General features: G+C 35.5%; 2 protein-coding genes across 3 annotated transcripts; both read right to left on the bottom strand.

The window, feature by feature from the left end:
- Window positions 1–1,194: 1,194 nt before the first annotated feature.
- Window positions 1,195–9,187, bottom strand: LOC103975162 (phragmoplastin DRP1E). Its single transcript, XM_009390075.3, has 15 exons — window positions 8,950–9,187; window positions 8,800–8,863; window positions 8,561–8,668; window positions 7,489–7,590; window positions 5,995–6,045; window positions 5,828–5,889; window positions 4,761–4,851; window positions 4,500–4,564; window positions 4,213–4,407; window positions 4,002–4,121; window positions 3,838–3,908; window positions 2,218–2,443; window positions 2,084–2,134; window positions 1,637–2,005; window positions 1,195–1,524 (listed from the first exon to the last, which is right to left on the bottom strand). The coding sequence occupies exons 1-15, from the start codon at window positions 9,088–9,090 to the stop codon at window positions 1,396–1,398; spliced, it is 1,845 nt and encodes a 614-aa protein (XP_009388350.2). The 5' UTR covers window positions 9,091–9,187; the 3' UTR covers window positions 1,195–1,395.
- Window positions 9,188–12,009: 2,822 nt separating this feature from the next.
- LOC103975153 (10 kDa chaperonin 1, chloroplastic) lies at window positions 12,010–15,149 on the bottom strand. Of its 2 annotated transcripts, none has more exons than XM_009390066.3 (6): window positions 14,926–15,149; window positions 14,791–14,841; window positions 13,990–14,055; window positions 13,865–13,912; window positions 12,477–12,506; window positions 12,010–12,232 (listed from the first exon to the last, which is right to left on the bottom strand). In XM_009390066.3, exons 1-6 carry the CDS (start codon window positions 15,088–15,090, stop codon window positions 12,164–12,166), a joined length of 429 nt encoding a protein of 142 aa, XP_009388341.2. In that variant the 5' UTR covers window positions 15,091–15,149; the 3' UTR covers window positions 12,010–12,163. The 2 variants fall into 2 exon arrangements, with proteins under 2 accessions (XP_009388341.2, XP_064995753.1); XM_065139681.1 differs by having other exon boundaries at window positions 12,010–12,243.
- Between the last annotated feature and the right edge of the window lie 108 nt (window positions 15,150–15,257).

The raw sequence follows: 15,257 nt of genomic DNA on the forward strand, positions 1-15,257 counted from the left end.
TTTCCAACCCAAGTCAATGGAAAAATTCCTCTTTCGACATATTATAAACGAAGAGATGAGAAAGGAAAAAAAATCCAAGAAAATACCCTTGGGTATTTCCTAAAAGATACACTCTTTTTTTTTTTCAAATAATATATTTAATTAAAAAACCCAAAATATTCTTTAAAAGTCATCCCATCAATTTTTTTTGCTTGTTTTTTATCCGTTTTCAAATATTATAGTGTTTTCACTTAGCTCATTTATAGTATTTTTAATAATATTTATAATATTTTACTAGTATATTAATAATTTAAAAAATACTACAAATGATATCATATTATTTTACTTTTGTTGTCATTACTCGTAGATCATTATAATATTATATCTTTAGACTTATAGTTAATTTAATAATTTAGATAATGTCAGTATTTTTAAATAGGCTTTATAGTATTTTTGTGGTGATGGTCAAAACACGGTAATAAGTGAAGTTATTATTTAAAAAAATAATAAAATAAGAATACCAACTGAGGAATATCTAAAATATAAATATTTTCCAAAAAGACCAAAAAAGGCTCAATTCTTGCAACAATATTTTAAGTACATATGATTTTCGAAGGCACCGAAATTATCGCAATTGTCGGTTTGAATAATGTGACAGATCTATCAAGCGCTACAAAAATGGAATAAAATAATATAACATGATTTTAGATGCAGTACAACCTCCGTGCAGAAAAGAAACAACATTCCCTATATATATATATATATATATATAAAAGAAATAAAATTTGCAGTATGAAAACATGAGGATCCAAAATCAGTCAGGAAGTAACAGCATAATTGGTGAAAAAGATAACTCGACGCCCATAAATCTTTTGAGTCCTCCAATAGAGAGCCAAAGTGGTCTAAGTTAACACCGAAAAACAACGACGTCCCAGCAATACGGCCCCATTGATCAGGTCCAACTTTTACCCGATAAAATAAAAACTCAGATGTATTCTTCAAAACATAAAATTCTCCGAATAGAAATAATAATACTTGACCACTTTTCTTCTAAAAATACTAACATATTTATCCATTTTCAGTGCCATTTGCAATCGCAAGTGAGCGATCGAGTACACAGCATTCCATGATCCGTACATAACTGCCTAAGTACACAAAGCAGATGAAATCATCCAAAGAATAGGAAGAAAACAGATATAGAGAAAAAGAGAGAGATGAACACATAAGTACATAATTTCAGTAAGACAGTTTCAATACAGCAAGGAGTTCTGCAAACGATGCATACCATCAACAACATTGCTCGACAAGAAAACAATGCAAAAAATTGCATCATGGGAGATGAGGTACATGATGAAAAGCCACATATAATACTGAACTCCTAGGTACGATCTTCAAGCCAACATATGGTACTGAGTCTTATCTGGCCCATGATACTGCATCAATTTCATCTCTTGCATTTTTATACAACTCGAGTCTCTTAGCACATTGCAGCCTGCGCTCCATTAATGCAGGATCTTCATCCAACAGCTGAGAAAGCTGCTTTCCCTGCATTGAGAGAAATATATTTGAAGATGAGTGCAAACAATCAAGGGATTCTTAGCTCACAAAATGGATAAGACATGAAGGGTTCAACATAGATGTGGCCAGCGTAAAGGACCTCTTTCTTTCCCACTTGCGTATAAAAGTGATTGAGCAAAGAGCGCTTGGCTTCTCTAACTTGACAATAGACTGCTGCCTTGGGGATCGAGTTCTTGAGTGTTTCTGACACCATTGATATATAGGAGGAAACATTTGAAGCTATCCTCCTGAAGTGCCCATCAGTATATCTATCAATGGTGGGGGTGGCAGCATTCCCAGCTTTCTCCACTTCCTGAGGGAGCTTGCGGAAGAAATCTACTGTCAGATATGATGCCTCCATATCAACCAAACGTATAACTGTCTTGCGGCTATCTTCACGGAATTTTTCCAGGGATTGATAAGAAGCAGCTGCTAGTTCTGCTTGGAGAGTGGGGAATCTTTTCAACTCCTACAACAAAAAGATTAATATGTGCTTTGATATTTTGTATTTAGTAGTCCAGATCATGAAAAATTATAAAGCACTAACCTGGGTCTCTCCAATCGACTTCCTCACCAACTCTTTAAGAACAAAATGCACCTGCAATCATACCCGGTAAGTGCAACTAAAAGCGAACAATTCAAAGCTGAGTGTAAAATAAAAATATATGAATGATGCCTTACAGCATCCACTGATGCTTCAGCTGGGCCTCTAAAATAGTTCAAAGAACTCTCGATTAAGCGACGATAACCTTGCTCAGGAGCAATCAAATGGGGCTGATAACCATCAGCTTCTGAGACCACTTTCTTCACGTTTTGCAGCGAAAGATGCCGGTCAAATGGCAGTTTCTTCAAAGCAGCAGGGAGTTGATTATCGAAGACACCATAAATTCGATCACCACCAGGACGCCTGTTAAAATGAACTTATGTTCAGTGTCAAGATGCAAATACAAGACCAAACAGCGTATTAACAGAAATAATAAACATATAACAACCCTATGAGGCTACTCATGCACACTGATCTGGTCAATATGCACAAGCTTCCCATGAAGCAGACTGAATGAGAGATTTTTCTTTTGTCTTGTACTTCTTATTTTTTTGGCAAAGTGGAGTCTCACAATGTCATTCCAGATCACATGTATAGTACAGCAACCATTAAGTCAAATGAAGCCCACAGTCCATGAAGTATCTCTAAGCATACAATAGCAGCATTTTGCCAGTCAAGATATGGTAATTGGTTTCTTGATTTTCACAAATCCAAGAGCCAAAAGCATGACATAACAATTACAACAATAACAATAAAATCGTAAATCCCAATTATTTAATGGTTATAATTGTTATGTCAAAAGCATGACATAACAATTATAACCATTAAATGTTGCAAGAAAACTTACATATTAAAAGATATTGTTGCTATAAGAGGGCAAATATCAAGCTTAAATTCAATCTAGGGAAGGCAGTATTACAATATAATTAACAAGTTAGTGCAGAAAACTGGAATTATATGTCTGAATAAATTCTTTTGTCGAATTAACCTTATCTACGATTGGTATATAGAATGTGTGTAGAATATAGGGGATTCGCTAATGCCAAATGTAATGCGCCTGAGACTTTGATAAATGTACTTTTAGATCTTTCTGATCAAAATTATCCAACACTTGTCTTTCCTCACAAGTTTATTTTGATAGCAGATACTTAAATAACAGTACAACACAATAAAATAGTTGATTGCGTCTTATGCCAAAACAGATCAGATTTCTGGCTTCTCACCAGCTCTTCTCATATTATTCCTATCTGATGGAACCCTAAATTAACAAAAGTTTCTCATCATCCCTATCATCTGTCTTTCTAATCGTACCAGATAGGGCAGCTTCATTGACTTCGGCCAGTGGAGGTTTCCGATGAAGTTATTCAGATGAGATTGTAGTTGACCATGAAATTGTAATTCAGTTAACCCAGATTGCAGTTAACCACTAAAGCAATCAAACAAACCAGTGTCTCAGTATATAAACAATCATTACAAAAGAAAAAAGACTGGACTACTCCTGTGAAAGTCAAATGTCACCATCCAAAACAATGAGCCAAAATAACCTTTTATTATTTGGATATTGGTAAATAATTTGACACCTACAAACAGAAAAAAAATTAGCTTTAAATATAATTTTCACAACTACTTATATCGTGTTGACAAATTGTTGACCAAATCCTACCGTCCACTCAAATGCTAGCAATAAATTGGTAGGTCAAATATCCATAAATAGGATGGCAACCATTAAAAAAGAGCAATGAAAATAAGGCTTTTACCCTCCCTCCAGATGCTCCTTGAATATCTTGTCAAATGCACGACAAAGCTCCAGTATAGTGTACAATTGTGCCTGGAAAAAGTAAAAAATGTAGGTAATTTACCAACAACCTTCTTTAACTACGATAGACAAAACCTAAAATTAGTCACAGTAATGTATACCAACCCCTGCATCCAAAGCAATGGGTCTACCAAGATGATCCATCTCAGATTCCAGTTCATCAATGGTTTTAGTTATCAAAGATGAAATACTTGGAATACGTGCCCTGATTACAGATTCCAGATGCTGAAACAAAATTCAACCATTAAAAACAGATTATTAAGCTTTCATATAAAGGAATTTTCATAAATTCTAAAGGAGACAAAATATTATATACTCGTGAGAGAAGTTTAGCAAGATATTCTGAACCCATTTTACTAGCTAAATGTGAGTAATCCGGACTATTTGCAAAGTACTCCCTTTCCTTTCGCCTGGCAACAATCATGTCAACATTCTTATTAATATCTGCTTGTGAACGGTTAACAATTCCAACCCAAGGATGCTGAAGCTTATAAGATCTTCCTTCAAGAACCTTTGAAACAAAACATAACACAACAAACAAAGTTAGGTGAATATATACCGGATGTATTTTTAAAAAGTAGCACATTAAGAAAGTTGACCAACATCAAGCGCATTTGTTCCCTTATCCATTAGATCCAACTTTGTCAATACTCCAAATGTTCTTTCCCCTGATCAATTTTAATAATTTCATTATGAAAAGAGGTCAACAAAATTATCAAATAATAATCTAGCATACAACAATTATTTATTGTGCAATCATCATTGCCAATTGTAAAAACAAGTTAAACAACATAACTGTACAATATTAGCATCATAATCATATATTGTACTGTTTCTACAACTGCTAATTATGTAGCAATGTACCTGTCGGGTCAACTTCTCTAGCAAGTTTGATGGCATCAGATGTTGCAATATCTTGATTGGCAGGAGAAATGGCCAATATTATGCAGTTTGGCTGCAAGATGACACGTGGTGATGAGAACAAATTATGTCAGCACTTTGTATATAGAGGGGAAATCAAAACCAAACCAGGCAATCAAGAAAGCTATGACTCACAATGAAAACATGATAAAAGATTTAGAATTTTGTATAAATTATTTTAGCCTCTATCTTTTCACAACAGTACTTGATTAAGATTGTTCATGAATTATCAGCTAACAATGAAGATAAATAAGGTTAGCCACATATTGAGGTGACTGATATACAACTTATGACAAGTGGAAATTGCTGAAATTGCCTGAGGAGCAACGACACAAAATCTAACAGAAAAAAGAAAATATCATCAAACAAGAGAAGAATGGCAAGTCCTAAACAAGCAAATGATCAAAGTAACAGTCAAGCCATTACTTCAAACGCAAAGGGAGAAAAGAAAGCACAAGCAAAGGCACATATACAATATGTACCTGTCCTGTTAAAGAACCAGCCAAAAGAGAGAATTGAACAGAGATGTAAGCCCAGAAAGATGGGCGCTGTGTTATTCAGCTATTAGTTAATTTTAGACACGTCTTGAAAAGGAAAAAATATCTGCTAAGAAACATCATATTGGCCAAAAAAAGAGTATTCTTTTAAGTCAAATAAAAAGTGCATTGTGAATAATTAGGTCAAAAAAATATGTTAAGAAAAAAATCATATTACTAAATAGACAAAAAAAAAAGAGTATTATTTTAAGGATCTGCCTAGCCCAACAATAAGGCCACCATCCCAAAATTTAAAAGAAATCAGGAATTGGCTGCAAATAAGCAAAAAGCTGAGAATTAGCCAATCCCAACCAACTGATCCAACAATTCAATTTGACCAACCCAGTCAAATCTGATTTGACCCCGAGCCGCATTTCTAGTCTTTAATCTGAACACTCATCATTCCAATCTTAAAACCAAAGGTGTCCTGAGAAGCAAATCAAAAAACAATAATAACTGCATGGCATAGGATACCTTCTCAACATATGTCCGAACCATATTTTCAATGTCTTGCACAATACTATCAGGCTGCCCCTCTGCAAAAGACAGAATTGTTCTATGTAAGATAATAAAGAAAGTGAACCCTGTTACTTCAGAAAATACAATAGGAACTGATGCTTAAAAGCCCAAACGGCATATACCTACAGCAACCTTTGTAAGACCCGGTAGATCAATAAGTGTTAGGTTCACAACTGCAGTAATTAACCAAAGTAGTAAGTATCATTTACAAGGTAAAATATTGACCCTGAAACTTCTATATTAAAATATCAGCAATGACCATGCAAAGATGCAGAAGAATAACATGGTTGATGGACTTTCCATCATAAAACATGGTGGATAGATTTTCAATCATACAGAATAACTTAGAGAATTAAGGCATAAATTAAAAAATATGTCAGAAACTTGCAATAACACAATATGATCATCAACCAGGCTCAGTGAAGTGAAATTCAGGTTCAAATTATCTAAGTGAGTTATTGGTCAGGTTACAGAATTTCTGTCAATATTTGCAACAGAAATGAAAAAAATTCTATTACCACCACCACCACAATCACAATTAAAGATAATATTACTAGTTAAATTTGAAGGATAATATTATCACAATCACAATCACAAGTTTATTTTGTGCATTTATAATGTTCTTTGGACATGTCAAAACCACCTAAGATAGTTACCCTCAGTTTACACCCATACCCTCAGGCCTCAACTGCTCATAAATGCAGTAAATTTTAATTATAATTCCCAGATATTACCAACACAAGATTCACAAAAACAACCAGTGCAAAGCAACTAGTCCAACATAGCATATTTTAGGGAGACAAGCTGACGAGCCATCCAGCATGGTGATCAGTCCCAGCTCAAGACCAACTACCCAAAGGGCAAGCAGTTGACTGGTTTGCGGCCTCAGATAGCCCAGTTGTCACCTCTGCGCCTTGCACCTGTAATGCACATGAGCAGGTCACTCACCAAAAACCTCCTGCTATCATCAGGGTCTCTGAGAGATCATGGAAAGCCTTACATACTCAACAAGAACCAACACTGCAACTTGAAAATACCCTCCCTTGCAAGATGCAGCCATGGTGACCACTTCCCAGATCAGCCAATCAATGTGGCACAACAGGTGGCCTTCTATACATATTAACTCAGGCCCTCGTATCCATTCCATTGTCCACAAATACTCAACTACCAGCTCTAAGATTCCTATTTAAGGTCCCTTGCTAGAGACTCTCTGGCAACCACTTATGTTCCTTTTCTTTAGAGAAACTGCACCTGTAATCCACACTTCAGCATGTTTATTAACTGGTGCACTCCTGAAGAGGCCCAGAATCTATCACAAAGTGGCCAACCTTTCTTCCAAATTCATTTCCCTATTTCTTGGAAGTGACACATTTCAATACAAAGAAAAATGCATGGCAATTAATATACAACAATTGTTACCTAAAATTACCAATAAGAATGAGATAAATTTATATAGGAAAAAGAGTGTCTGAGAAAGTTCAACAATATTTTTATGAAGGAGATCATGTGTTAGTTCGTAAAACAAACTCATTAAAACTGCTAAAATGGTAGGCATAAGTCATTGATAAAAAATGAAATTAGAAACTGAAAATAGAAACAACAAAAGAAGTCTTCACCGAATGGAGAGTAAATGCTTAGATGAATCGGAACAGGAGAAATTTGTTTTGTTTTCCCTGTTAGTCTGTCAGTTTCATCTTGGATTTCCTTGCGCACAAGAGCTACAGAAGAGAAAAAAACACAACAGTTAAAAGCATAATCGATTAATAACATAAGCCCTACAAGAAATATGAACCTTGCAAATAAATTCCTGGTGTTCACACAGTAGCTACGATGAATTTATCAGACACATGAAAATCAAGGATAGTAAAATATCTTTGGGCATATTATCTTAGGCTTTTGAACTTGTCGTACCAATTAACACTTCACAAATATTTCTTCTAAAACATTAAAATCGATTAAAGAAAGTATAAAATCACACAGATGATAATCCAATCAAGAAGCTATGGCTTACACAATACACAGCAAGTTCATTAAATACATTCATTGCCACACGGACCCAACTTAGCAAGCAAGATACATGAGGCAAACGTACAGATAGCCAAATTGGGATGGTGTCCTACCTTTAAGTTACCCAGAGGATAGTATCCTACCTTTAAGTGTCCTACAACTAAGTTACTACTTCCTATGGTAAAATTGGGGTAATCACTGTTTGTCGCAATTCAACATGATCGAAATGAATGAAGATCAAACCTAATCTCAAATTACACTGGGGCATAAATAGTGTGAACAATACACACTTACAATTAAAAGATATGTTATTAATTGCTTGACTTCTTGATAAATTATATTTGCTTATAACTTACATAACTTCATAACTTATAACTTATATTTGCTTCTATTATGGAACCAGAGTCTTTAACTTAAGCTTCAGCAAATCTAAGACAAAGAAACGCTTGGTTCAGAAACTACAGGTATAGATTCCACTTCTGGCTCATTAGATACATGAAAGTGCCATAGAGAGAGTTCAACATGCTTTATATAAGCTCCAAACACTCTATACTAACTGAAAAAGTAAACAACTAGTGTACCACAGTGAACTCCCTCCAAGAAGTTATGCAAACCATTTTTATAGTTCATGGGCAACCGACAGAGCTATACGAATAACCAGGGCGTAAGGATTTAACATACCGAAATCAGTAAATTTCCTCTTTGGCAAGTGAAGGAACTCCGCATATTCTGGCTGCCCTTCCTCCGTCTTGTGAAGCTGCAGCACCAAGGGTCTCCTCGTGACGATTCCTTAAAATAGTGTACAAGAAAAGGGAAAACCCCAATTAATTCAACGACCACTGAATCAGCCACTGAAAGTTCAAATACACGATCGGACCATTCAAAGGAACCGAAATCAATCAATATGTCGGAACCCTAACCAGATCCACGAGGCAGGAAATCACGCCCAACGATGCTCTCCAAGACCGATGATTTCCCCGAGCTCTGTTCGCCAAAAGACGCATCAAAGAAACTGATTAAAAACATCGAGCTGCAAACGACACGGTTGCAGCGAGATCGTAGACGAGTACCTGTCCACCGACGACGGCGACGGAGGGGAGCGCCTCCCAGAGCGTCGGCAGGGCCCCGTCGGCGCCGCCATGGTCGCCGAGCACCGTGCACGCCCTCTGGATGCGATTCACTAGGCCGATCAAACTCTCCATCGTCGTCATCTCCGGAACCCCAACTGTCGCCCTAGAATTCGAACCCGACAAGCCGAAGAGAGAGAGAGAGAGGGACTGACGTAGTTGCTGCTGCTATGGCCGGTGGTTCGCTTTCGCTGTCCACTGAGTTATTAAACAGTTCTCCCCACTACGCCCCTAACGCGTCCATTGCCGGAACGTTGTGGAAGGGGCAGTTTAGGGAGATCGCGGGACAGTACGTGGCCGTGGGTCCGGGTAACGGCGTTCGTCTCCCCCACCCGAGTCCACCTGTGGTCTCTCTTTTCAAAAGTTTTCAAATTCGCCGTAACCACGACGGGAATATCCGCATAATTAACCGTTACGAACGCGCCGGCCCACATGCGGCCATTCTGAATGTGTGATGGATCCACCCCTATATGCGTGACTCTTAATCATATATTTGCGATATCTACTAGTCAAGGAACAGTCTCTTCGATATTTCTTGATTACATAAAATAGTACCGGAGTATTATACTTTTGCATATTTTTCAAACGACATCGTATATAATATATTTATCATGATTATGTCAACGTTTTTCATTCCCATTTGGACGTGGCAGTGGCAGGATGAGGAGCCCGTCAGAAAATTCATGAGTTTTTTTAATATATTTTTTAATTAATTTATTATATTTTTTTAAAAATTATTATCAAAATTGATTAATAATATTAAATTTTACAAACAATGACAATAATATTTGTGAAATTTATATGTCATGACAATATTCAAATACAACTAAATATATTCAAATATAATCATAATCAAATAAATATATCTAAATAAATCTATAAATTAATAATTTTTATATATTAATTTTTTGATGAAATATTTTTATTTTTTATTAGTTTATTTTATAAAATTTTAAATATATTAAAAATTATGTACAAGATCAATTTAGTGTGTTGGAATGTCAAAGTCATACACTTAGTTCAATTCTTTTATATATATATATATATATAATTAAAATAATATATATATTCATATAACTATCCCACCTTACTAAATATATATGTATTGTTTCGTCATCATCCTAAATAGTTGACTCTTCGTCAATATAATCCTAGCAATATACTAAACTTATTACATAATTCAACCTCATATATATATATATATATATATATATATATATATATGTATCATTTCTATACTAAAGAGAAAGTTTCAATGCTTTCTGGTATCGAGTTTTGATTGTCTTGGGATGATCATGGATAATCCATTGTTTGCATACAAACCCTTGTATAGATACCAAATTTTTTGAGTTAACAATTCTTCACATCTTTATTAGCTTTGCATAACTATTTTGATTGCCCAGCAACATATCCATTCTTTCACGATCTCATATTTTACTAAGCGCTTTGCTTACCTTGAGTGCCATTAAGTTTAGTTTCCAACGTCAAGCCGTAGTTATAACTAAGTTATTCCAATCTTATATACTACATGTTCTTCCATGCTCATTTGTCCTTGTGATGTCTCTCGCATAAAGGATTAGTTATTCCTTTAAATATCAATATCAAATGCTTGCTCTTTTAAGAGATTTATTTGTCTATATTTGTATGCTCCTTTTTCTCAAACGATTATATGTGTTGGTTGTCCTCTTGTTTGTCTATATTTGTATGCTCCTTTTAAGAGATTATATGTGTTGGTTGTCCTCAGCATAGTCTGACTAAATCCCTCTCGTTTATATGCCAAAGTATTTTTAAGTGTACTTATCCTACTCTAATATCATCTATGTTGATTTTGTCTAATTTGTATAATACCCTTGAATGTTCATTTGAAAATGATCAACCTCTTTGAAAATTATTATGATCCTTTAAAGATCTACAAAAGAGAAGATGAATTAGAGAAATCATTTAACTCACGATCTTACAAGCAATCATTTAAGTAAGTACTTAATAGATAATATAAATTAAATTATAAATAGATAATATAAATTATAAATATAGACATTACAAACTCTAAATAATCATGCAATGAAAGTTCCAAGGTAATATATCAATATCAAAAGCCCCCCACAAATGTCTACATAATATTACTATGAAACAAGATAACAAATTAGCTCTAGCCATGTGCTACCTAAGTATCTCCTGATACTAACTGAAACTCTACACCACTCTAAACTCAAAAACCATCAAATGACTATATATTTTTGAATAATTTTATCATAACTATACATAATCTGTGTTTACAAACTAATCAAAATAGAGCTATCAAGTTTATTACAAATTCTTTATAAAGTATGAATAAAATTATATATATATAAACATTATATCAAACATTCTATTTAAAGTATATCGATCACTCTATTTAAAATACGACAAATAAGCTCAAAACTCAATTAAAATTATTTTTTAAAAAAATTTAAAAATTAAATTATTTTTTAATAGACTTATTTTTTAATAGGCTATGCATGAATGTCTTTGCCATATCCACCAAGACACCAATCGAAAATACTCAGTAATCGATTTTTTTTTTTTAATCAGAGGCAGATATTGCAAACGGTAAAGAACAAAAAAAAAAAAAAAAGGGAGAACACCCGAGAAAGACTTTAAAAAAATATGACTTTCTCGGTAATTCACCCAATAGTATCATAACCACGACACTGATATAACTGCAGAACAACCAGTGCTACATTTTGCACCATTAGCAACGATGCCGTTAAGGCTCTTCCGTAGACATCATCGTGCCGGGAGAATCAAAGACCAAAGAGTTGGAACAGTTAACATGCCAACTATCATACTTACTGCTAGGCATTTATTTAAACCTTGATTTTTAGCACCAAATGAAGGCTCAAGGACTGACAAAACATTTGATCCCTCAGTGCACGATCAATCTCCAAGACGTAATAATCCTCAGCAGCTTATAGACCTCCAGCCATTCACTTTCAGTCATATGTTTATCATAAACCAGAACAATCGACAAATGACTGAACTCATTTAACCAATACTTAGTTATAAATCAAAAATTACATTTTAAATGAGCATACTACATAATCAGTTCCTGTTGACGGAGTGGCCAAGAAAAAATGACTTGCATCAGAAAAGACCACCTAGGATTCATTTGCTACTCCTACTCAACAACAGCTAGCAGATCACCAGCTTTACAGAAACAGTGCTTAGCTTCTGTCCCCAAGTCCACCTGCACACCAACTTACCAGGAGAAATTACAATTCAAGTAAACTATGCTGTGCAAACTATCCATGCTGCGAAAAATATTCAGCCCATTTATGCAACAATAAAAATAACAGACATGTTAGTCATGTGCCTATCAGTTCATGGTTCACATGTAACACAAATCCATGTTTGCTATCCATGCATATCCGGAAATAAGACGACAATATATGCAATTGCTGAATGACTTTATTTGTGGCAATCCCACATACCTCATAAGCATTAATATCTGAAAAAAGAACCTGCAAAATAAAGGAGTGCCAAGCATTGTCAGGAAAGCCCAACCAAAAGGATAAAGACTCAACTTTATTGTCACCATACGACCATACAAATCTCCAGGAAGGAAAACAAATGAAAAACCTATGATGCCATATTATGTGATAAAAAGTATCCAATAGCACTACTTTAACTTTCTTAAATGAGGACAAACTTTTCTAAAGCAAAAGAGATCTTGCACATGCAAGCGTACTACATTAACTCCAACAAGGTTAGGTGCAGCTCAGTGACTTGATAGATACACAGAAGACATGTACCTGATACCCGGTTGTCACTACTGCAATAAGTTACTCTAGATACTTTAGTTCCAGAACACGAAATCATCTTACAAAATCAGTCCTATTAATCAATTATATCTGTAAACTGCTACCAGTGTCTTGTGCATTTTGATTCAGGTATAATTTGAGATGCCGATCAACATTTTGATAGTTGACTTACAATCACAAATGTGGATGCTTCCTATCTAGTGACCCAAGAAATATAAAATTAGGTGAATAATTTGCACTATATCTGCCTGTTAGATGGATAAGGTATGCTATTTAAAAGTAAAGGTATTCAGATGAGTCGTCATGAGATGCACCAATGATAGGTAAATTTATATGTTATTTTCATACCATAAACACAGTGCAAGATCATATAAAGAAAGGAAATTAGTGATCATCCCCACTTTGTAGACTAGTTCATCTACCAAACACTACTACAAGGGAACCAGATTTACAAATAATGAACCACATTTAGAAAACAACTTTGCGAGCTGCCCATGAATTCATGACCCACTGGATATCGAGATTAATTTTTTGCCCTCATACCCCATGGTTTTCTTTAAAGCTTCTTAACTTTCTAATTTCCAATCTTGGTTTCCCATAAAGATCGCATGCTCTGATCTTCAGGGCAGTTTCTATTCTTGTTCAATGAAGAAAATTTTCCTTTTTGAAAAAGAAGTCCAGTTAACAAGTAGTTTATAATAGCCACAATAAATTGACAAAGAAAACACAATGATTTTATGTAGAAGGCTTAGCCATAAGAAGTGTGTATAAGACCATTGCGACCCAGTCTGATCAATAACTCATCCGTTAAAATCACTAGCACAAAATGTTTAAGCTCAAGTTAATACACCCACCCTTACAAGTTAATCTAAATCTTTACCCACTTTCATTGTGAGACTAAACTGAAGTGTTACAAGAATGACAGACACCATAAACTAAAATGACCTTCGTGATAAAGGGAAATATATTTTCTAGTACTGCAATAAAAATAAACCTGTAATCCAATGAGTTAAAGCATTGTCCAAAATCTTATATGGAATGAACCTCAGAGATGGTACCTTCTTTCCTGCTTCCACCTCGGCAACATCAGAACCAACTGACAGTACCTGTTCCAAGAGGTAGAGCAACAATTAAAGGACTGACAGTTAGCAGAAATGACATGGCAGCATCACTTGACCATTACCTCGCCCATTATATAGCGCTCAAATTTAACAGCTGATTTTGGAAGTAGAACTCCACCAGCAGATTTCTGCTCCAAAGATATTTTCAGTAAGAATAAAGAACCGGGTAGCTAAAGTTTTTCTTTTCAGAAACATATTTGCTCACTAGTTTTTGCAACTTATGTTCCTGCTACTTTTCAAATAAAAATATATTATGATATACAAATCCCACCTCAAAGATTAGTGAACATTGTAGTTGGTAATTTCACCATAAGCAGGAATAGTTATTTCATCTCCCAAACTGTTTCATTACCCATCACAAAGTATGACAAACAATAAGATGGAAGTGCTGAAACATTCAAATAGGGAACTGCTATGCAACTAAAACAATTTATTTGATGGTTTGGCCCCTGAACAGTTTTAAGAACACAAACAAAATTGTTTCTCAATTTCTATCAACAAAGGCACGGAGTAAATGGATTTTAAATTATCTAAGCAGTCAATCACATTTACGAAAAAAAAAAAAGCTGATCCCAAGAAACCCACTCGGGCTGACAATACTGTGTGTCTAGGTCTCACGTGCCAAATTATCACCAACCCCATCTGAAGACCGATAGCTACCTATCAGATTTAAAGCAATTCGGGTAGAGGGGATGGTGCAATTGACCGGTAGAATGAACCAAAACTTACATAGACTAGAGGGATCGGAAAAACACAAACTACAGCATTAACCCTCGTTTTTTTGTCCCATAAGTTATCTCAATTGCATCCTTAAATCACAGAGAAAATATTAGCAACAACAACAAACGTAGGATTATAACAACCTCGGGCAGCTCCTCGAGGCGAATGAGGACCCTATCGGCTTGCGGAGCCACCTGCATCCAATACGACCAGAAAATAGGTGCGGGAAGATGAAGTGTATCGAATTAGTGGAACTGCAAAGAGACATTGCACCAGACCTTGGATGGTTCCCATTTCAAGGAGGAGACTCTGACCGCGCTCCTCCGCGAGGCATGGAGGCTCCAAAGTGGAAAAGAATGGCCAGCGCGAGGAGGAGGAGGAGGAGTTCGAGGCTGAGAGGGGGAAAGGAGAGTCTTGGCGGCGGATAGGAGGGAGGACGCCATCGGGCAGGGAAATGTCTCCGACGAAGACAGATGTTGCGAGAACTCACGAGACACACTGTTATATAACCGTTCTATGATCGCCGATATATTGGGATTTCTCCCGGCTATTCCGGATAGTTCTTCGCCCCCGTGAGAAGCACATGACACGGTCTATGGTTAATGGACCA

The sequence above is a fragment of the Musa acuminata genome, chromosome BXJ3-2 (assembly GCF_036884655.1).
Source record: "Musa acuminata AAA Group cultivar baxijiao chromosome BXJ3-2, Cavendish_Baxijiao_AAA, whole genome shotgun sequence".
Lineage (NCBI taxonomy): Eukaryota > Viridiplantae > Streptophyta > Magnoliopsida > Zingiberales > Musaceae > Musa > Musa acuminata.